Here is a 23293-nt window from a genome sequence, read left to right on the forward strand (position 1 = left end):
CAAGCACCAGGTCGTAGGTCTGTGGCCTCGGATCTGTTGGAGGCGGCGATCGTGCAGCGGTCCCGCCGGCGCCATGTCGTTCTGTAGCTTCTTCGGGGGCGAGGTTTTCCAGAACCACTTTGAGCCGGGTACGACCTGTGACCTCCTGGAGGACAGCGGGGGCGGGGACGCGTATTAGAGGGGGCGTCGCAGCCCTCCGGGTGGCGATGGAGCCCCGGAGTCCCGGGAACGGGGGCCGAGTGTGACCGCGCGGGGAGGAACGCATGTGGATAAAGGGGATACAGAGAAGGGAGGAGTTGGGGGTTCCGGAGAGTAGGGGTACTTGAGGGGAGAGGGACATTGGAGAGAGGGTGTCGCTGTCCTCCAGGACAACAGAACTTGAGTGTGAGCGTGGCCTTTTCCGAGGAAATCTGCGGGGTCAAGGTATGGGGGTGGTGACGCCGTTGCGGGTATCCGGGTCAGGATCGGAACTTTAGGGGGAGGCGGTGGAAGGTCTTGTCCAGGGGCAGCTCCTGTGACTGGCCTGCCTCTCCTTGGGGCATCCTCCTGATATTACTCCAGCCCTTTCTTCTCCGCGGTGCCCCAGACCTGCGGGGTAAGCTGGAAAGCACGTCTTGTTGGGATCCAAATGTGACCGCCTGGGTGCCTACCCCACCTGCCCAGGGCCCCAGATTTGGGTAACCAGGAGTGCTGCCAGGCTGCCAATGGCCAGTGAAGTTTGACTGGACAGCCTGGGTCAGGTAGGAGGGGTGGAAGGTAGGGGGTGAGTGGTTGGTTTGGGGGCATGGCCGGCAGTCAGCCCTGGGCCCAGGCTTTGAGAGGCCCAGATGAATCCCCTTCTGGGCTGTGCTGCCTGGTCATGGACTAATTTGGTAAAAATATGTCCACAGGCAAGACTAGGGCAGCGACCTACCCCTGGGTGGGATTTGTTGGGTGTCAGCCCTCGAGGGAGCTGGGATGTGACACCCTGGTCTCTGTGAGCCAGCTGTGACATAGGACCCTCTGGGCAAAGTCCTCCCTTCAGACTCTCTGGCTGTGGGACTCCGGGTTGTCCTCAGGCTACTCTGCCAAGCTGGAAACTCCACTCCCACAGCAGCTCCCGTTTCCTCTTTTCTTCCTCAAGTTACTGGTAAAGGCTGAGTAGGTCACAGACTCCAGGGCAGGCTGTCTCCAGGCCAGGCAGGGGGCGAAGGGTGACTCAGTACCCCTCGAGTGACCCCCAAGCAGTTTCCTGTTCTGCGAGTCAGTTTTGCAACCTTTCTTTTTCCCCTCTCAGGGTGATCTTTTGGCGGTAGGTTAAAACTCATCCTTCTCCCCGGTGCTCTGTCTTCCTGGCCCTCTGTCTGACTGGAGGTCTTTTGCTGGGATCAGTCTTTTCCTGCTTGGAGAGCAGGCTGGTGTCTGGGCATCCACCTTACGGCTTCTTTGGGCAGAGGGAGGTCCACGTGGGAAGGGCGGGGGGCTAGTGGTGGTGCTGGCCATGCCACAGCCCCCACCGTGTGGGGCCTGCTTGTGTGTGAGGGGCAGAGCTGTGTCCTCATCAGACTGCCTGGGTTCCTTCCTGGCTGCACACCCTGTAGCTGAGCATTTTGCATCCCTGAGCCTCAGCTTCCTCATCTGTAAAATGGGAACATCTGCATTACAGGGCTGTTAAGAAGAGTGAAAGAAATAATTGTGAAAAGTGGCTCTCCTGGCCTCTGGCACAGGCTCAGAACTGCTAAATGTGAGCTCCATGCTGTGTCTCCCCCACAGAGCCGATACCCAGGCTTATGGGTGGTGGGTGGGTGAGTGGGGAGGGTGTGCAGCCCACCCTGTAACCGGAGTGCTGCTGTCCTCTCCTGGGTTCAAGGATTTAGGTGCTCACCCCCGAGGCGCTGGAGCCAGCATCTCTGCTTTTACCTCCCCTTCCGCCCCAGGCATCTACGTGTGTGCCCAATGTGGCTATGAGCTGTTTTCCAGCCGCTCAAAGTACGCACACTCATCCCCATGGCCGGCCTTCACCGAGACCATCCATGCTGACAGTGTGGCCAAGCGTCCAGAGCACAATCAGCCTGGAGCCTTAAAGGTGGGTGGTAGCAACTGGGGGGCGGTGAGGAGGTGTCAGCCAGGGGGGTCCTGAGAGCCCCCCACCCCTTCCTGCTGTTCCCCCTACAGCTGTAGGGGCCTAGGGTCTGTCTATTCCAGACCTCTGGCTTCAGCCAGGGGAGTGACACCCCAAACTATTGGGAGAGCCTGGGGTCCTGGTGGGAACAGGGAAACAAGATGGTTTTCCGGGGCAGGTTCTGGGCCAAGGCCAACCTCTCATGCCAGAAGTTACCTTGGGAAATAGGCATGGGGAGGACCCCATGTGCTGGTGGCAGCAGGGGCCATGGCTGCAGCTGTTTTCATGGCTGTTTTGTGGTCTTCCCAGGTGTCCTGTGGCAGGTGTGGCAATGGGCTGGGCCATGAGTTCCTGAACGATGGCCCCAAGCGTGGACAGTCCCGCTTCTGAATATTCAGCAGCTCACTGAAGTTCATCCCTAAAGGTGAGCTTGCCTGCCGGCAGCTGGGCACAGGCCTATGTACAGGCCTTTAGAGGCCCAGGGGCACACTGTTCTCATGCACTTACAGTGACAGAGCATGGGAGCACCAAAGCGCGCTGCCCAGGGCCACTGGAAGGTGGCTGCGGGACAGGGACAAAGGGCAGATGTCCTGCCTCCTGCATCTGGTTGATTGTGTGCAGGGTGGTGCGGAGGTTGAGTTCTGGGGCTGTGCAGCTGCAGGCTTGCTCGTCAACCTCTCTGAGCCTCCTCATCTTCTGTGTAGTGGGCGTGATGGCAGACCCTCCTTTACAGGCCCGTTAAGACTGGCTGCATGAAAGTGCACTGGGGTCTGGAGTGTAGTAGGGGCTCAGTAAATATGTGCTCCTGTTGGCAATATTCTTATCACTGGTAGATTGTTTGGGAGCCGTTTTTCATTTGTGTGTGTTTTATCTGAGCTCAGCCTCCTCTCTGACCCATTTCTCTCTGTCTGCATCCCCAGCCGCCCTCTGGACTCCTTCGCACTCTTTGTACCTCAAATCCCTCTCCTCATTTGCTGCCCGCAAGACTGCGGCCAGTCCCTAGTCTCAGTTTTATCCTCTGTAAAATGGGGTTGCTAACAGCACCTGCTCGCTGCCCTCACTGTGGGGTTAAGTGAGGCTGTCTGTGAGGGCCGGTGCGTGATAAAGTTTTGATAATACTTTTGTCCTTTTGTAGCTATTTGTCCTCCGGTACGTGTGGAGGAAAGACAGACTCTGGGTTCTCCTGCAGATCTCAGGGAAAGAACTGGGCACAGAGACACCCCCAGGCTGCGGGTCTGGGTCCTCCCAGCTCTCTTGGTCTGCAGGCTGCAGTGGGAGTGGGCTGGGCCAGGGAACGGTGTCTGAAACCTAAGTTAGCAGCGACTTGTTTTTCTCTCCCCTCCCTCATTTCTTCCAGGCAAAGAAACTTCTGCCTCCCAGGGACAGTAGGTGGGCAGCCCACACCCAACCCAGATGGACACTGCTTTGTGGCCACACTCTGGACATCCCACCTTAGAAGTGGAACCTCAGACATTTGGACAGGGGAGCGGGGGGGGGGGGGTGGAGAGGGGTAGCTGAAACATCAGGAAGGTTCCCGAGGCCTTGCCTCCGAACAGGCTAGGAGAAGGGAAGAGGCTGGGAAAAGGAGAAGTCTACACTAGGCTGCCAGGGGGTGCCTGGAGGCCCCACTGTCGGCTCTCACAGGAGTCTCAGGGAGGGGGCTCTAGGCCTGGCTCATCTTAGAGTGATGGTGCAGCCTCTACCTTCTCTCCTCAGCCCGCTGCCCCCTCCCTGCCTGTTTGGACTCACCCCGGTGAGGCCCAGTTCTGAGATGGGCTCTGGCCCTCGCCGAAGCTCTTGCCTGTCTCCAGCAGGCTGTGCTAGGAGAGAGAACGCAAACAGGGGCGGCTCCAGTTGGCTGCTCCAGCCCTGGTCACTCTATGATTCTCTCTGACTAAACCCTTCCAGGCAGCCAGAGTGGTGATGATCTGTGACCTGCTGGGGGAGCAGGCAGAGGGGTCAGATCTCTGGCCTCTCGGTTATGAAAGGAGAAATCCCGAACCCTGTTGCACCATCTGTGTGGATGCTGCTTGCCCCACTCAGGCTTAGGAAAGCAGCTATTGCTCCATCACCTTGACTGTGCAAGGCTGGGGACACCGGAGCTCACAGCCTACAGTTCACCGTTTCCGGGGACACAGTGACTGTGCCTCACTGCACATGCTCTGAGGGTCCTGCCATCAGGGAGGGTGGGCGAAGTCCCTTCCATCTTGAATCCTCTTTGGAGTAATCAGAAAGAGATCAATAAACAAACAGAACCCAGGCTTGCTGTCTTTATTAACAACATCAGGGACTCCAGGACCCAGGGTCAGGCTTTGCATAGCTGTTTCACTTGTTCCACAAATAGTTATTGAGCTCAGTGTCAGGCTCTAGCTTCAGTGCTGGGGATGCAGCCATGAGAAAGGCAGACGGGGCCTGCCCTTAAGGTCTTTTTTTTTTTTTTTAATTTTTAAATTAAATTAAATTTATTTTTTTATACAGCAGGTTCTTATTAGTCATCAATTTTATACACATCAGTGTATTCATGTCAATCCCAATCACCCAATTCATCACGCCACCACCACCACCCCCTGCCGCTTCCCCCCTTGGTGTCCATACGTTTGTTCCCTGTATCTGTGTCTGTTTCTGTTCTGCAAACTGGTTCATCTGTACCATTTTTCTAGGTTCCACATATATGCGTTAATATACGATATTTGTTTTTCTCTTTCTGACTTACTTCACTCTGTATGACAGTCTCTAGATCCATCTACATCTCAACAAATGACCCAATTTCGTTCCTTTTTATGGCTGAGTAATATTCCATTGTATATATGTACCACATCTTCTTTATCCATTCATCTGTCGATGGGCATTTAGGTTGCTTCCATGACCTGGCTATTATAAATAGTGCTACAATGAACATTGGGGTGCATGTGTCTTTTTGAATTACGGTTTTATCTGGGTATATGCCCAATAGTGGGATTGCTGGATCATATGGTAATTCTATTTTTAGTTTTTTAAGGAACCTCTGTACTGTTCTCCATAGTGGCTGTATCAATTTACATTCCCACCAACAGTGCAAGAGGGTTCCCTTTTCTCCACACCCTCACCAGCATTTGTTGTTTGTAGATTTTCTGATGATGCCCATTCTAACTGCTGTGAGGTGATACCTCATTGTAGTTTTGATTTGCATTTCTCTGATAATTAGTGATGTTGAGCAGCTTTTCATGTGCTTCTTGGCCATCTGTATGTCTTCTTAGGAGAAATGTCTATTTAGGTCTTCTGCCCATTTTTGGATTGGGTTGTTTGTTTTTTTAATATTGAGCTTCATGAGCTGTTTATATATTTTGGAGATTAATCCTTTGTCCGTTGATTCATTTGCAAATATTTTCTCCCATTCTGAGGGTTGTCTTTTCGTCATCTTTATGGTTTCCTTTGCTGTGCAAAAGCTTTGACGTTTCATTAGGTCCCATTTGTTTATTTTTGTTTTTATTTCCATTACTCTAGGAGGTGGATCAAAAGTGTGATTTATGTCAAAGAGTGTTCTTCCTATGTTTTCCTCTAAGAGTTTTATAGTGTCCAGTCTTACATTTAGGTCTTGAATCCATTTTGAGTTTATTTTTGTGTATGGTGTTAGAGAGTGTTCTAATTTCATTCTTTTACATGTAGCTGTCCGGTTTTCCCAGCACCACTTATTGAAGAGACTGTCTTTTCTCCATTGTATATCCTTGCCTCCTTTGTCATAGATTAGTTGGCCATAGGTACGTGGGTTTATCTCTTGGCTTTCTATCCTGTACCATTGATCTATATTTCTGTTTTTGTGCCAGTACCATATTGTCTTGATTACTGTAGCCTTTGTAGTATAGTCTGAAGTCAGGGAGTCTGATTCCTCCAGGTCTGTTTTTTTCCCTCAAGACTGCTTTGGCTATTCGGGGTCTTTTGCGTCTCCATACAAATTTTAAGATTTTTTGTTCTAGTTCTGTAAAAAATGCCATTGGTAATTTGATAGGGATTGCATTGAATCTGTAGATTGCTTTGGGTAGTATAGTCATTTTAACAATATTGATTCTTCCAATCCAAGAACATGGTATATCTCTCCATCTGTTTGTATCATCTTTAATTTCTTTCATCAGTGTCTTATAGTTTTCTGCATACAGATCTTCTGTCTCCCCTAGGTAGGTTTATTCCTAGGTATTTTATTCTTTTTGTTGCCTTGGTAAATGGGAGTGTTTCCTTAATTTCTCTTTCAGATTTTTCATCATTAGTGTATAGGAATGCAAGAGATTTCTGTGCATTAATTTTGTATCCTGCAACTTTACCAAATTCATTGATTAGCTCTAGTAGTTTTCTGGCGGCATCTTTAGGATTCTGTATGTGTAGTATCATGTCATCTGCAAACAATGACAGTTTTACTTTTTCTTTTCCAATTTGTATTCCTTTTATTTCTTTTTCTTCTCCGATTGCTGTGGCTAGGACTTCCAAAACTATGTTGAATAATAGTGGTGAGAGTGGACATCCTTGTCTTGTTCCTGATCTTAGAGGAAATGCTTTCAGTTTTTCACCATTGAGAATGATGTTGGCTGTGGGTTTGTCATATATGGCCTTTATTTTGTTGAGGTAGTTTCCCTCTATGCCCACTTTCTGGAGAGTTTTTATCATAAATGGGTGTTGAATTTTGCCAAAAGCTTTTTCTGCATCTATTGAGATGATCATATGGTTTTCATTCTTCAATTTGTTAATATGGTGTATCACATTGATTGATTTGCGTATATTGAAGAATCCTTGCATCCCTGGGATAAATCCCACTTGATCATGGTGTATGATCCTTTTAATGTGTTGTTGGATTCTGTTTGCTAGTATTTTGTTGAGGATTTCTCTTTTTTTTTTTTTCCGGTACGCAGGCCTCTCACTGTTGTGGCCTCTCCCGCTGTGGAGCACAGGCTCCAGACACGCAGGCTCAGTGGCCATGGGTCACGGGCCCAGCCGCTCCGCGGCATGTGGGATCTTCCCGGACCGGGGCACGAACCTGTGTCCCCTGCATCGGCAGGCGGACTCTCAACCACTGCGCCACCAGGGAAGCCCCTGTTGAGGATTTTTGCATCTATATTCATCAATGATATTGGTCTGTAATTTTCTTTTTTTGTAGTATCTTTGTCTGGTTTTGGTATCAGGGTGATGGTGGCCTCATAGAATGAGTTTGGGAGTGTTCCTTACTCTGCAATTTTTTGAAAGAGTTTGAGAAGGATGGGTGTTAGCTCGTCTCTAAATGTTTGATAGAATTCACCTGTGAAGCCATCTGGTCCTGGACTTTTGTTTGTTGGAAGATTTTTAATCACAGTTTCAATTTCATTACTTGTGATTGGTCTGTTCATATTTTCTATTTCTTCCTGGTTCAGTCTTGGAAAGTTATACTTTTCTAAGAATTTGTCCATTTCTTCCAGGTTGTCCATTTTATTGGCATAGAGCTGCTTGTAGTAGTCTCTTAGGATGCTTTATATTTCTGCGGTGTCTGTTGTAACTTCTCCTTTTTCATTTCTAATTTTATTGATTTGAGTCCTCCCTTTTTCTTGATGAGTCTGGCTAATGGTTTATCAATTTTGTTTATCTTCTCAAAGAACCAGCTTTTAGTTTTATTGATCTTTGCTATTATTTTTTTTGTTTCTATTTCATTTATTTTTGCTCTGATCTTTATGATTTTTTTCCTTCTGCTAACTTTGGGTTTTGTTTGTTCTTCTTTCTCTAGTTCCTTTAGGAGTAAGGTTAGATTGTTTATTTGAGATTTTTCTTGTTTCTTGAGGTAGGCTTGTATAGCTATAAACTTCCCTCTTAGAACTGCTTTTGCTGCAGCCCATAGGTTTTGGATCGTCGTGTTTTCATTGTCATTTGTCTCTAGGTATTTTCTGATTTCCTCTTTGATTTCTTCAGTGATCTCTTGGTTATTTAGTAATGTATTGTTTAGCCTCCATGTGTTTGTGTTTTTTATGTTTTTTTCCCTGTAATTCATTTCTAATCTCATAGTGTTGTGGTCAGAAAAGATGCTTGATATGATTTCAATTTTCTTAAATATACTGAGGCTTGATTTGTGACCCAAGATGTGATCTATCCTGGAGAATGTTCCATGCGCACTTGAGAAGAAAGTGTAATCTGCTGTTTTTGGATGGAATGTCCTATAAATATCAATTAAATCTATCTGGTCTATTGTGTCATTTAAAGCTTCTGTTTCCTTATTTATTTTCATTTTGGATGATCTTTCCATTGGCGTAAGTGAGGTGTTAAAGTCCCCCACTATTATTGTGTTACTGTCGTTTCCTCTTTTATAGCGGTTAGCAGTTGCCTTATGTATTGAGGTGCTCCTGTGTTGGGTGCATATATATTTATAATTGTTATATCTTCTTATTGGATTGATCCCTTGATCATTATGTAGTGTCCTTCCTTGTCTCTTGTAACATTCTTTATTTTAAAGTCTATTTTATCTGGTATGAGTATTGCTACTCCAGCTTTCTTTTGATTTCCATTTGCATGGAATATCTTTTTCCATCCCCTCACTTTCAGTCTGTATGTGTCCCTAGGTCTGAAGTGGGTCTCTTGTAGACAGCATGTAGATGGGTCTTGTTTTTTTTTGCGGTATGTGGGCCTCTCACTGTTGTGGCCTCTCCCATTGCGGAGCACAGGCTCCGGACGCGCAGGCTCAGCGGCCATGGCTCACGGGCCCAGCCGCTCCGCGGCATGTGGGATCTTCCCGGACCCGCACGAACCCATGTCCCCTGCATCGGCAGGCGGACTCTCAACCACTGCGCCACCAGGGAAGCCCTGGGTCTTGTTTTTGTATTCATTTAGCAACCCTGTGTCTTGTGGTTGGAGCATTTAATCCATTCATGTTTAAGGTAATTATCGATATGTATGTTCCTATGACCACTTTCTTAATTGTTTTGGTTTTTTTTTTTTTTTTTTTTTTTGCGGTACGCGGGCCTCTCACTGTTGTGGCCTCTCCCGTTGTGGAGCACAGGCTCCAGACGCGCAGGCTCAGCGGCCATGGCTCACGGGCCCAGCCGCCCCGCGGCATGTGGGATCTTCCCGGACCAGGGCACAAACCTGTGTCCCCTGCATCGGCAGGCGGACTCTCAACCACTGCGCCACCAGGGAAGCCCCTGCCTCCATTCTTCTTCCGAGGTCCTGGATCATCTTCACTATCATTATTCTGAATTCTTTTTCTGGAAGGTTGCCTATCTCCACTTCATTTAGTTGTTGTTCTGGGGTTTTATCTTGTTCCTTCATCTGGTACATAGCCCTCTGCCTTTTCATCTTGTCTGTCTTTCTGTGAATGTGGTTTTTGTTCCACAGGCTGCAGGGTTGTAGTTCTTGCTTCTGCTGTCTGCCCTCTGGTGGATGAGGCTATCTAAGAGTCTTGTGCAAGTTTCCTGATGGGAGGGACTGGTGGTGGGTAGAGCTGACTGTTACTCTGGTGGGCAGAGCTTAGTAAAACTTTAATCCGCTTGACTGTTGATGGGTGGGGCTAGGTTCCCTCCCTGTTGGTTGTTTGGCCTGAGGCAACCCAACACTGGAGACTACCTGGGCTCTTTGGTGGGGCTAATGGCAGACTCTGGGAGGGCTCACGCCAAGGAGTACTTCCTGCTCCCAGTGTCCTTGTCCCCACGGTGAGCCACAGCCACCCCCCACCTCTGTAGGAGACCCTCCAACACTAGCAGGTAGGTCTGCTTCAGTCTCCCCTGGGGTCACTGCTCCTTTCCCCGGGTCCCGATGTGCACATTACTCTGTGTGTCCTCCAAGAGTGGAGTCTGTTTCCCCCAGTCCTGTCAAAGTCCTGCAATCAAATCCCACTAGCCTTCAAAGTCTGATTCTCTAGGAATTCCTCCTCCTGTTGCCGGACCCCCAGGTTGGGAAGCCTGATGTGGGGCTCAGAACCTTCACTCCATTGGGTGGATTTCTGTGGTATAAGTGTTCTCCAGTCTGTGAGTCACCCACCGAGCAGTTATGGGATTTGATTTTACTGTGATTGTGCCCCTCCTACCGTCTCACTGTGGCTTCTCCTTTGTCTTTGGATGTGGGGTATCTTTTTTGGTGAGTTCCAGTGTCTTCCTGCTGATGATTGTTCAGCAACTAGTTGTGATTCTCACAAGAGGGAGTGAGAGCACGTCCTTCTACTCCGCCATCTTGGTTCAGGGCCTGCCCTCAAGGTCTTAAGGCATAGTTGAGACAGTAAGTTCACGCCAGATGAAGAGAAGGGCTGTGTATAATTACAGCAGAGAGAGACGCTAGAATATGGGGGCGGGGGAGCAATTAGGGGGCTGGTGCTTTGGGCCCAGTGGTCAGGGAGGGGTATGCCAAGAGGAGTCATGCCAGGTCAGCAGCGAAGGTGACAGAAGCAAGGAGAAGAGCTTCCCACAGTATATGCAGAGGCCCTGAGAAGGCCACGGACTTGGCCTGCCCCAGGCCCTGCAGGAGGATGTGCACAATGGGCCCCGTGAGGAGGTGTGGTGTACTCCAGGAGAACTACACTATTTTCCCAATTTATCTTTTTTAAAAAAATTATTTAATTAATTTATTTTTGGCTGCATTGAGTCTTCATTGCTGCGTGTGGGCTTTCTCTAGTTGTGGCGAGAGGGGGCTACTCTTCGTTGCAGTGTGCAGGCTTCTCATTGTGGTGGCTTCCCCCCAATTTATCTTGACAGAAATCCAGGGAATGTGTTGGAATGAATACTAAGGGTGGGATAAGGTTGGAAGGAACATAACGTTGGGTCAGGTCAAATTTATTGATAGGGGCTCACTAAGCAGAGATTCTGGGTTTAATGATATAGCTTGGGGGATCAGAAAGGGCTCTAATGGTTTGGTTGGTTGGTTGGCTGAAACATGGACTAAAAAGTGGCCAACACTGAATGAGCTGTAATGCCAGACCTGCCTTGGTTCAATGGAGGGAGGGATCCAAAGGCTTAGGGAGACAGGAAAGTTAGAGTGGGTCTGTCATTTAGGACCTGCTCTCCCACCTTGGAGGATCCAGACAGCACACCTCTCACCACGATTGTGAGGAAAGTTTGTGCGCGCAGCCCCAGCATCATAGAAGCGCTCTTTGATCACTCTTCTCTGTAGGCCAGGAATTACAGAAGACCTGCTGCCACTGAATCAGAAGACTGAAATTCACGGGGATCACTGGATCCCGGGGTGACAGGACCACGTGGTGGCGCTCAGTGATGAAAGGCAAGGGAGTGGTGCTCACTGTGATGGCCAGCAGAGGCAAAGCGGCTGTCAGAATAGTCTGATTCCCACAGAATTACAGCGTCGGCCAGTGGGACGGGGTGCTCCTGGAAGTGAAATAGATCGGAAGCCTGCTGAATTCTCACTTGATCTTAATGAGCAGAAGAGTTCTAGGTCAAGTGAGCAAGAGTCTAACTTGAGTCATAAAGACAGTCATGACCCCTCATTCAATTCCCAGGCTTGAGCCAGTTTACATGCCCAGAACACCTTGAATGAACCAGAGGTGGGACCCCTCAAGGAAGGACCCTGCTATATCACCAAAAATTTAGATTGTTAATCTTTCTCCCAGCCTTCTCCAAAGTGACCTATACCAGGGTCACTCTGCATTGGGGAAACGGAAATAATCAGACATTTTGGGGACTGCTGGATACTGGCTCTGGACTGATACCAATTCCAGGATACACAAACTGTGTCAAGTAGGGGCTTATGGAGGCCCGGCGGTCAATGGAGTTTTAGCTCAGGTCCATCTCACAGTGGGTCTAGTGGGTCTCCAAACCCATTTTGCGGTTATTCCTCCAGTTCTGAGTGCATGATTGGAACAGACGTACTCAGCAGCTGGGAGCATCCCACATGGGGCAGAGTGGAGCCTGCAGGTGTGAAGGCAGAGGTGGTCAGATGAGGTTGGTGTGGCTGGGGAGGGAGGAGGGAGAGGCCAGTGCTGCCCTTTCCCTGACCCCCAGCCACAGGTCAGGGGTCTCTGCTCTGGCACAGGGTCACTGTGCAGGGGCTGCTGGCTCACCTGCTGGGCCTTGGTGGGCCTCCGGCTTACTTCTCGATCTTGGGCGGTGCACATAACCTTCCCCTGTCTGGGGAACCCAGCCTGTCTCCCTGTTGGGTGAGGGCACGGGAAAGCCATGGGGGTGGGGCAGGAAGGTGGCGTTGATGCATGGATTCTGAGTGCATGTTGCTCTGTGAGTTAGACCTGAGCCGCTGAGCAGGGGAAGGTATGTGGCGGGTGGGAGGGGTCAGCACTGACAAAGCACCAAGGAGGCCAATGCGGAGGACCCCCATTCAGGAGGGGCTTCCTGCAGCTCATCCCCTCCCCACAGTGCGGCAGCCTCCTTGTGTAGAAAGCCTCTCCATCTGTGCCCTGCTGGGGGCCAGCACTGATTGCAGCTGCTAGAAAATCCAGCTGGGTTTGCAGAGAACCCTGTGTTTCCAGCTCGTATCTCTGACCAAACTCCCCTCTGTGTCCCAAACTGGTCACCGGCTGAAGTGGAGCCTAGTCACTTGGGGTCATTACCGGCCCTGGGGCACTGTCCCAGCCCAGCCTGTGGCCTGCTCACGCCAAGTCTAGCAGCCAGCTTTGGCCCAGGGCAAGCCCACTGTAGGTGAGCAGTTATTGAGTGCTTAGTGTGTTTTCATGGGCATCACGGTGCTGAAGCTCTACCCTAACCCTGGTGGGGCAGGTACTCATTCTCCAGGGGAGGAACAGGAGGCTCAGAGAGGGGGCGGGACTTGCCTGAGACCGCTCAGCCTCAGGTCCTCTCTGTCCACACCTGTCCGTTTCCTCTCTTCTTCACCCCCAATGACAAACGGTGGCTCTGGGAAGGTCGCGACCACCTGTTGACTGTAGTCTGATGTCAGCAAGCATGTTGAAGGTGGCTAGGGGTGGGGAGGAAGCCAGCTGAATGGTCAGCAGGAATCTCGGCCCCAGGGCCAGGATGGACCTTGGACTTTGCTCACCTCTCCCAGCACTCCTGGCTCTGCATACTGGCCCAGGGGGCTCCCTGAGCGTGAACTCGGCCCAAGAGTAGGCTGGCCTACTCCTGCAAACTGGGCCAATGTGTCCAGGCCATGCCCCGGGGGGTGCCTCTCTGGGCTCAGACCTGTAGCGGGGTTGGATGGAAGATCTGCTGGTGCCCAGGTGGACTGGGGCTGGGGCTGGTGAGACTGGTAGGGGAGCTGTGAGCAGCAGTGCCTGGCTGCCTGCACCCCAGGGGCCCCACGCTCATTTGTACATGGTGGTTAACTGGGGGGGTGGGAGCTGGCAAGCAGTGTCCTTGGAGAAGGGGAATGAGGAGGGTGAGCCCCAGGACCCCGAGGTCCCCTCACATCGTGAGCCTGGAAATGGATGGCCCCGGGCAGTGTCTCTGCCAAGGGCTAGGTAGAATCATGTCACCCACCCCTCCCCCCGCTGCTGGGTTACATCATAACCTCTGGCTTGCAGCCCCAGTTGCTTCTTGAGAAACAAAAGGCTCTTTGAGAGCCCATCCCCCTCTGCTCCCTACCCGTGCCCCCTTCCTTGCCAGGTGGAGCCCCTAGGACACGACCTTCGGAGCCAAGTGTTGCATTTGGGAGCAGACAGCTCCTAGTGCTCTGCCGACACCAGCCAACAGCAGCCAGCAGGCCCAGGCACAGCACGGCAGGGCAGGGCACCTTGGGCAGCGGACCAGTGGGAGAAAGAAGAAATCTGTCTGGGACTCTGCTGATCCCCAGCCTGGAGGCAGGGACCGGCTCAGAGGGGAGCTCAATAAACGTGGGACAGACAAGTGAATTGACAATGACTGGGACTTCCGCTCATCCAAGGCTTTCCTTTCTTCTGAGTGACAATTGCCAGGGAAAGCCGTGACCCTGGGGGGAGTGCTGCTCAGGGCAGGTCCTGTGGGTAGGTCTCAGGACCCCCTGACCTCATGCGGGCACGTGGGCAGGGCCGGCAAGTGGAAGTGGCAGCCCGGAGAAGTCTGCGGTCACCGCCAAGTCATCCACCGTGCCCCCACCCCCGTACAAGGCCCTGGTAGGGGGCCTAGCGCTATGACCCCCTTCTGAGTCAACCGTTCCTCAAGGCCCCCTCCTCTGGGAGTGGGCCTAGGGACCGTGTGCAGGACGGACCAGCAGGGGCCGCTCAGGCCCCAGGAGCGCTGGGGCCTGAGCGGTGCTGCAGTTCCCCGTGGTGCCGCCGGGGTCGCTGCGGCGACAGCTCTGACGGTCTGGGCGGGTCCCAGCGCCCAGCTCCCCGCACGCCGCGCCCCTTCCTGTGACCCCCACTCGGGCCGGGTCCTCGCGCCCTAACCGCACCTCGTGCCCCAGTGGCCTCGCACCCCAGCCCGGCTCCGCGTCCCCTACTCCGCCGTCCTGCGCCCCGGCCCCAGCCCGACCCGGTGCCCCTCGTGACGCCCGCGACCCGCACTGTCCCAGCCCAGCCCCGCGCCCCGGCAGCGCTTCCCCGCGGCACCCAGTGGTCGGCGCCGGCATCACCTGGCCCCCAGGTCGCGCCCGCCCAACATGCCAGTGCCCGGCACACAGGCCGAGGCCTCTTGGCGTACGAGGGTGCGGCGACCGGTGATGGTGGGGCCGCATACGGTGGGCTTCAAGACGGTGACTAGTGCGGGGCGAGCAGTCGAGGCCCAGGGTGCCCCCTCCGGAGTCAGCAGGAGCGGGACAGAGCTGAGGGCTGGGGGGTGGAGACAGGACGCTCCCAGCCCCAGCCAAGCCTCAGCCCCTTCTCCAGGGCAGCTGGGTGGGACCCGCCTGCTCTGATGCCCCCAACCTCCTCTGGCTGTGGCCCTTCCACGCCTTCATTGTACCTGCTGCCACCCTGGCCCACCCCGGGAGCACCACGTCCTGGAGTTCCACTTCCCATGCATCTTTGCCCATTTCTCTCCCCCACAATAGTGACAGCTCTCAGCTGTCCCAACCGGTGTGGTCTTTGCAAAATAATCATCAGACCAGGTAACTTCCCTCAGGGGTTCCCACTGGCTCTGCTTGCTGAGGCTCCACAGAACCCCTCCACTGTCTTGATTTCCCACTCCACAAATGATAGCAGTGTTTTGTTTTGTTTTGTTTTAATCATAACTATGTTGTTTTTATTACCCACAGCCCCCGCACCCAAACCCCTGCACCTGGGCCTCTAGGCCAGCCAGAGTCCATTCTAGAATGGGGTAATCTTGTTCCCTACCCCAAACACGAAGCCCTGAAGGGGTGCTGCCCGAGGTAGAATCAGGTGAATGTGAATCAAACTGCACTGCCTTCTGCTTGCTCCCTCTGCAGGGGCTGCACAGTCTCAGGATGAGCAAACCACACATCTGCATGAGTGAATCTGTGCCCTGGTGGATGCAGGAACCCCGGGACCACCTGTCACTCTCCCCTGGCCCTGGGCACTAGGGCTCTGCTTAAGGAGCTTAGGGGCAAGAAGCCCAGGGAAGACAGTTGGTGGGCCTCCCAAGCAGACAGGAGGGGAGGCTGCTGGGGAGGGGACTGAGGGTTACCTGTCTATAAGCTCCTTCCACCCCAGGCCCTCAGCACCCCCAGCACCTGTCTCTAGGTGTGATTTGTTCCTTGTAAAACCGTGGAGATTATCCATGGTTCAGCCCCTGGTTTCATGTCTTATCATGTTTCATCTCCAACTAGGACATTTACAAGCTCTTCTTGGCTGCAAAAGGCGTGGTGGCTGCACTGCCGGAGGCTGGAGCAGAGACGAGGCGGGCCCTGTGGGCTCTGCCCCACCTCACCCCGAGATGCAGTCTGCCTGTGGCCCTGGGCTCCCCCTCCCATCTCCGACTGCAGTGGCTTTTTGGTCCCGTAGTCTCAAGAGTGTGAGGTTTTTTGTACCCCATCTCTGAGACCGGAGCCCCTGGGGTGTGTCTGGAAGTTGGGGGAGGACAGGGAAGCTAGAGTCAGAGGAAGGACAGCGCTGACTGGTATAGGAGTCATTGTTCTCTGAGAAGGGGGTGGGAGTCAATTTTGAAGGTCCTGTTGTCAGAGCAGGAAGCCTGCCGCTTAGGGAGGGGTCTGGCGGGGAGCAGGGCAGAGTGCCAGGCACCTGCCCCAAGATGCTCGGCCCTGGGCTCTGGGTTCTGGGTCTTCCTGAGCCCCAGCTGAACAAGACTGGCTGCATACCTGTCTGTATGTCTGTCTTGCCAACTGTGGGCATGGGGTGTTTCTCCTGGAATTGCGGGGGGATGGAGTGTGGCCCTCCGTGGGGGTACTGTTCACTGGCTGTGCTGGCTGTGCACCTGTGAGTAGGTCACTCGTGTCAGGGAGGTTCAAACTTGGGGCTCTCCACACTGGGTGGGGGACAGTGGCTGGGGCCGGGCAGCAGGTCTCTGAACCCCACTCCTGCCTCTGTGTGTGTGTGTGTGTGTGTGTGTGTGTGTGTGTGTGTGTGTGTGTGTGTGTGTGTGTGTGTGTGTGTGTGTGTGTGTGTGTGTGTGTGTGTACACCCATGGTCGTGTGCCCTCTGCGGAGCGTGGGGTTCCTGAGCCTGCGCCGGGTCCCTTGCTTCTGACAGAACGTGCTCACAGTCAGCTTCCAGTCCATGGGGACCCTCACCAGGGCACAGGCGGACAGACCTGGCCACAGAGCCCCAGTGTCTTAATGTGGGGCCTCTTAGATGATTCCCAGCCTTCCCCATGATGCCAAGAGGCTCCTACGCCCAGAGGCCTGGCGTGGGGCTGTGAAGCTGGAGGAGGTGGGGATGGGGTGGGGACAGAGGGAGTCCTGTTTCTGTCTGACCCTCCTTTCTTCCCCCTTTAGACTCACCTTGGGTATAAAGGCTGTTACCAGCCCTCCTCTTTGCAGGGCTGGGACTGCCAGCCAAGAAGGATTGTTGTAAATTGAGCTGGGCCAGGCTGGCGGGTGGGAAGCAATTTGCAGGCCCAGTTGTGCATCCTGAGAACCCGGAGCCCTGCCCTCTCCTGGAGAAGCAGGGGCCTGTGGCAAACGGCCCTCTGTCTGTGCTGAGCCCTCCAGGAAGACCCAAGGGAAAGGAGTGAGGGTGGCTGGAAGCAAGCTGGGGGCCATCCCTGTGCAGGAGAGGTGTCTGGCTCCTTCTGGCAAACCCTGGAGCCCTAGGCAGGCTCCATGCATGTGTGTGACCACTCAGGGTGGCTGGGGAAGCCCTCGCTCCTCCCCACTCCTTGCCAAGGGGCCCTTCATATGTCCTTCCTGATGCTGGAAATATTGTCTGCCCTGGCAAACCCTTGTGTCCCATAGTGTCCCCACATCTAGCTGGTCACCAGGAACAAGACCCTGGGTTCCAGCAAGCCAGGCTGGCTGGACACCTTGAGACTAGGGAGGCCTTTGCTCTCCAGCCTGGACCCCCAGGAGGATGAATTATGAAGTACTTAGGTCTTTCAGGGTGGGAGCAGCTTCAGGGCACCCCTTCTTGTGCCAGGGTCACTGTCACATGTCCACTACCTCCTAATCATAAAGAGCTTAGAAGCCAGGCACCCAAAGAGGTGGGGGCTGGTGTCATCTTTGTTTTATAAAGTAGGAAAATGAAGCTCAGAGAGGCTGGATACCTGCCGAGGTCACCTGTTAGGAGGGGTAGAGCTGGGATTGAATCAGCCTTCATCGCCTAAAAAGTTCTTGCTGTCAGCTCTGTACTGTGCTGCACGACCCCCCCCACCCCACTCCCCATGGCCTCTTGGCCCCCTTGTTCCCTACCAGGCTGAACTGGGCTCTGGGGGTAGGTGGGTAGACGTCTCTTAGGGGTCCCTCCCCAGGAGGAAATTGCATCCTCAATGTGCTCGGGCAAATCCGGTATCTCAAGTGGAAAAATCCCACACAAATCAAGGACAGCTGGGCCCGCCCTCGGTCGCAGCCCCCTCCCCTCGGCTCCCCTTGCAGGCTGAGGAATCCCAGCAGGCTGTGGGAGTGGGTCTGGGGGGTAAGGGTGTGGTTCTAGGGGAGGAAGTTTCTGGAAGGCCCGAATGTGTGAAATCTCCCCCAGCTGTCCCCCACAAAGGGAGGGACTGCACGGTGTTATTAATCATTTTCCAGAGTGGGGCAGCTGCTTGCACACCCTGCGATGCTGTGGGGGCCTAGGCTGGGAGTGCCCACTCTGCGGAGGGGACAGGCTGGGAAGGAGACGGAGAGGGGCGTGGGAGAGGGGTCCACACCTAGACTCTCTCAGACATACACACAGAGTCAGTTACTCAGTCACTCAACAAACATTCATAAGCACTCACCATGCTTAGGCATGGAGCCACAGCAGGGCTCAAGACTGACCCCATCCCTGCCCTTGCAGAGCTCATGGGTAGGTGGAGGAGATAGATGGGGATCAAAATCACCCACAGGGAAATAATTAGAGTCTGTGAAGGAGACACAGACATAGCTGGGTAGCTGGGTCATGCATTTGTGAGGCCAGGCTGGGCCTTCCTCCCACCATGACCTTGCTCCTCAGGACTCCCTTTCTAGACCTGCCCTCTCTGATCCCCTCTGCTCTGGCCCCCCTTGTCATCTCCCCCAGAGATGATGTGTATGTGACCCAGCAGCCTGTGCAGCTCAGCCCATCTCCTCTCCCACATTCTCCCTGTTCCTGCCTGGCCGCCACATCAAACCTGACTTATTTGCTTGTCTGATGGCTGGCCTAAGGAGGAACCTCTGCCTGGCCATCCTGCATGGGGGTCCAGACAAGGTGAAAGGGGAATTGAAATTGGGCCATGTGGAGCCCTCAAAGCCGAGGGGCCCCAGGGGAGATCAGGCTGGGCAGAAGTGCCTGGCTGACACCTGTTTTCTCTTGATAGGAGGTGCGACCAGACAGGGCAGGAGTTGAGCCACCCTCTCAGGGCACAGGGACAGCCACCCACCCTGTGCCCCCATGGCCTGGTCTCTTTTGGGGCCCCAAAGTGACTTTTCACCTTGTGGCTCAGAGAGGGGGATTCACTGTCCCTAGATCACACAGCGGGGAGCTGGGGTTGGACTCTGATGGCAAAGCAGGGCAGAGGCAGAGTGGAGGAGCAACTCAGACATCCTGGGGAGGAGGGAAGGCAGCAGCTCTGGGGGTGAGGATCATGGAGATGTAGATTCTGAAATTCCCAGATTTAACCTTCAAAAGGACTCTTCATAAAAGGCTAAATGTAGTTACTGTCTACCCAGCAATTCCACTCCTAGGTATATACCCAAGAGAAATGAAACATATGTCCACAAAAGAACTTGTAAATCAACATTCACAGCAGCATGATTCTCAATAACCAAAAGGTGGATAAAACTGAAGTGTCCATTGACTGATGAATAGATAAACAGAATGTGATCCATCCATACAGTGGAATACTATTCAGCCCTAAAAAGGAATGGAGCATTGACACACACACACTACAACATACATGATCCTTGAACACACTATGCTGAGTGAAAGAAGCCAGTTGCTAAAGGCCACATAATGTATGATTCCACTTATATGAAATGTGGAGAAGAGACAAATTCACAGAGACAGAAAGTAGCTTAGTGGTTGCCAGGGGCTGGGTGGGGGAGAACAGGGAGTGACTTCTAACGGGTATGGGATTTCTCTTTGGGGTGATGAATGTGTTCTGAAATTTATTGTGATGGTTGTACAACACTGTGGATATACTGAAAACCATTGAATTTGAGAAACTAAATGGCCGAATTGCATGTTATGGGAATTGCATTTCAATGAAGCTCTTCCTTCAGAGTCAGGTTTCTATTTTAGGGACCAGAGGTTTAGGCTGGTAGGAGCCTGAGGCCATGTGCTAGAGAAAGATGAGGCTGGGACCCACTCCCCAGGGATGAGCCTCGGCTCTACCCCATTCCTCCTCCTCACCACCCCCATCCCATCACTATGCTCTCTGCTGCTGGGCCTTTCCCCAGCCGACTGGGATGCTGTCCTGCTCCTTGCCTGACAATCACCTACTCTAGAAAGCCTTCTTCAGCCTCTCTCTCCACTCCCATCCTTCCACTGGCTTGTCTCTATTGAGTGCCTATCAGGTACCAGGCTCTGTGAGGTACGCTGGTGAACAAACTTCCCAAGGCTGCCATCCTGGATGTCCTTAGATTTGCACCCACCCCTCACCTGAGAACAAGATGGTGGGTGGAGAGAGGGGATCAGATGCCAAACACCAAGCTGACTCTTGTCCCTGGACCTCACTCCCCCACCCCCAGCATGTTTGGTGTCCTGCTGTTCTTGGTAAGTTCTTCCTGGAAAGTCCTCAAGGTGTATCTGTGTGTGTGTGAGTGTGTGTGTGTGTGTGTGTGTGTGTGTGTGTGTGTGTGTGTGTGTGGTGGGGGGCGGGACTAAGGAAAAGGCATTCCCAGCAGGGAGAACATCATGAGCAAAGGCTAGGGGGTGCCTAGCCAGTGCCTGTGCTGGGCAGGGAGATAGAGGGGCCATCAGGTTTTAAAGCTGGAATTTGGAGCCCTGAGTGGTGGCTGCTGAGGCTCTGGGTGGGTGCTGCAGGTGGAGTGGGTGGCTCTAAGGAGAACCAGACTGTCTGGAACAAATCCCGTTTTAAGCTAGACCAGAAGAAGAACTTCCTGTGACCCTGCATGTGCCGGCATGTACCCCAGACAGCGCTGTGCCAACACCCCACAGACAGGGCTCCTGGCTGAGTCATGCCCTGACAAGCAGATGCAGGCATGGCGTCTGGGAACTGGGCTGAGGGCCTGGTCAGTGGTCTTCACCCCACTGGCTCTGCAGAGCCCTCTTCCGGCCAAGGCTACCTCTGGGTGGGTCATGGAGGCCCCTGCCCTGGGGAAGTGCTCCAGGTTGCCCTTAGATCCAGATACCATTAGGCTCAGGAACAGCCCATTAACCAGCAGAAGCCAGGGCAGTAGTCTCTGGGCATTGGCTGGAGGAAGGCTGGCCTCTTCGGGGAGCCCATGCCCACCTGCACCAACCCTGAGGCCAGGAAGCCTGGGGTAGAGGCAAAGGCAGGACATGGGTTCCATTCTGTCTCTACCTGGGGCTGTGCTCACCTTCTCCCAGCCAGCTCTCCTCTGCCTTCTTTGTGCTGGGCTGGGGGTTCAGTGAGCCTGGGGGTGTGTAAAACTCCCGCAGAGTGTCCAGCGCCCAGCAGGTCTCATTACTGGGAGTGGCCCCTGAGTCTCCCTGCCCCTCAGAGGAAGCTCCTAGGACAGGACCCCGGCTCCTCCTTCTAGTTTCCCCAGCACAGGTCTCCTGAATCCTTCACATCTCCAATAGGAGCCGCTTTGCCAGTGCCAGAGATGGGTCACTGACATCCCAGGGCAACACCAGGTGGACTAGGCTGCACAGACAGACCGTGTGACATGGTAAAAAGGGTCAGAAGACTGAGGTCTGAATTTCACTGGGCCCTTGGGAAAGACGCCTGTCCTCCCTGAGCCTGTCTCCCAGACTTTAAAATGGGAATCAACTTGGCTAGTCCTCTTCAACCGCCCTGCCCGTGACCCTGACGCATGGCAATGGCAAGCCAACTATCAGCAAGATGCGCCCCATTCCCGCCGCAGACTTCCCTCCACCTTCCCGGAACCCCTCTGCTCACTAGGGCCAGGTGCACGCGACTTCTTGGCCCGCTTGTTCCTCCCGCGCACCTGCCGCGTTGCCCTCGTCAGGGAGGGGCAGCGATCGGCCCTCTAAGAGCGGTTCTTTTGGCCAGCAGCTCAGTCCTGTCACCGTCCTGCGTCCCAATCTGCCGCCGCCGCATCCTGAGCGGGCTGGGGCCTGGGGTCTCCGAGCGGGCGCGTCCGGCTAGTCACTGAGGCTCGGAGTCGCGCCGCGGCGCCCGTAGGTGCCGGCGAGTCCCGGGTGGAGCAGTGGTTCAAGCGGGGCGGGGCCTCTGGGCTGGGCGGGGCAGCCCGCCCTAGCACTGGTCCCTCCCGGCTCCCAGAAGACTGGGCAGTGGGGCGCAGAGCAGAAGCCGGGCGCAAGCGGACTGAGCGCGGCGCGGGCGGGGATGTGCGCCCTCCTGCAGCCCCCGCTCCCAGGCCTGGGAGCGGTGTGGCCCCATGGCAGGTAGCGGCGGCCTGGGCGGCGGGGCAGGAGACAGCCAGGGAGCCGGGTGCGGGCCTGGGGCCACGCTTCGGGCGCCCCGTGCGCCTCTGCTGTTCGCCGCTCTGGTGCTCGGAGCCTACTGCCTTTGCGCTCTCCCCGGACGCTGCCTGCCGGCCGGCCGCATCCCCGTGCCAGCCCCCGCGCCCGTCGAGCCGCCCCGCGCAGCCCGCAGCCCCGGAACGTCCGGCCTGCCGGTGGCCAGTGGCTCGGGCCGCCGGCGCTTCCCGCAGGCGCTTATCGTGGGCGTGAAGAAGGGCGGCACGCGCGCCCTGCTGGAGTTTCTGCGGCTGCACCCCGACGTCCGCGCGCTCGGCTCGGAGCCCCACTTCTTCGACAGGTGCTACGAGCGCGGCCTCGCCTGGTACCGGTGAGCGCTCGTCCCGTCCGCCCCATCGGCTTCCTGGCGGGTGCCTTCCGGGAAACCGCGTGGTGTGCCCCAGGGGTCTCACTGGGGACCCCGCGGGGCGAGGACTCCAGGCATCTTCAGGGGCTGAGACCAGCCTGCGTGGGGGCTGAGGCTTGGCCGGGAGGACGCGGCCCTCCTGCAGCAGGTTTTATGGAAAAGAGGGTCGGTCACTGGCCACGGACTCCCAGAAACTTTGAAAACTCCAGGGAAAGCCCTGGTTCGGGGCTAGAGTGCGATTCCAGCGAGAAGTAGTTTGGAGCCTGTGGGGTCTGAGGTGCTTTAGAAATGCTTCATGCTCAGTTGGCCCTCTCCCCTGCATCACTGAGGGGAACGTGTCTGAACTCTGGTCAGTTACCTTAAGAAAGAGTCTCCGGGTTCCCTGCAGCCTCCTAGAAAGTATCTGTCAACCCATTCCCCACACCTAAGACCCCTGATCCTGGAGAGAGGAATCCTTCTCCATAGTCCTGGGTGTCTGGAGAAAGTCTGATCTTTAGAAAGGAGGAGGATGCCTTTGAGTCAATGCCCAGGGATGGGAATTGGGACCCCAGCCTCATGTCATGGGGCTCTGTAGCTGCCCTGACTCCCACCCAGTATGGCCTTGGGGGGTGTGGTGGAATGTGGGGGAGCACCCAGCTGCAGCTGAAGTAACCTGTCCTGGTGGCTGGTCAAACACCAGCCCCTCCCTGCCGAGGTTAGCACCGAAGGTTGAGTGTGAGGCCCAGCCCTCTGCCTCTGTCAGTCGGGCACAAGCCTGCCTCAGCGCTCTATCCCTTCCTTCGGGGAAATGAGAGCTTACAGATGGAGGGTGAGTCACCCCACTCCCCACAGCACC

At 54.3% G+C, this 23293-nt stretch overlaps 2 protein-coding genes across 4 annotated transcripts in view; both read left to right on the forward strand.

Moving 5' to 3' along the window:
- Window positions 1-23293, forward strand: part of MSRB1 (methionine sulfoxide reductase B1) — a 27634-nt gene continuing 4341 nt past the window's right edge. The window contains exons 1-4 of one of the 3 annotated variants that reach the window (XM_082670130.1): window positions 1-128; window positions 1917-2065; window positions 2411-2525; window positions 3459-4360. In XM_082670130.1, coding sequence (XP_082526256.1) covers window positions 74-128; window positions 1917-2065; window positions 2411-2525; window positions 3459-3490 — 351 coding nt within the window. In that variant the 5' untranslated portion in view covers window positions 1-73 and the 3' untranslated portion in view covers window positions 3491-4360. Of the gene's footprint in view, window positions 129-1916; window positions 2066-2410; window positions 2526-3458; window positions 4361-23293 lie in introns of those variants that run through there. The other 2 variants (XM_082670131.1, XM_082670132.1) reach the window with 2 other exon arrangements.
- HS3ST6 (heparan sulfate-glucosamine 3-sulfotransferase 6) overlaps window positions 22010-23293 on the forward strand; it is a gene marked incomplete at its 5' end in the record, with an annotated part of 6241 nt that continues 4957 nt past the window's right edge. The window contains one exon of the mRNA XM_082671445.1: window positions 22010-22422. Within this exon, the coding sequence (XP_082527571.1) occupies window positions 22010-22422 (413 nt within the window). The remainder of the gene's footprint in view (window positions 22423-23293) is intronic.

The sequence above is a fragment of the Grampus griseus genome (genome assembly GCF_964374135.1).
Source record: "Grampus griseus genome assembly, chromosome: 14".
In the NCBI taxonomy this organism is placed as follows: Eukaryota; Metazoa; Chordata; class Mammalia; order Artiodactyla; family Delphinidae; genus Grampus; species Grampus griseus.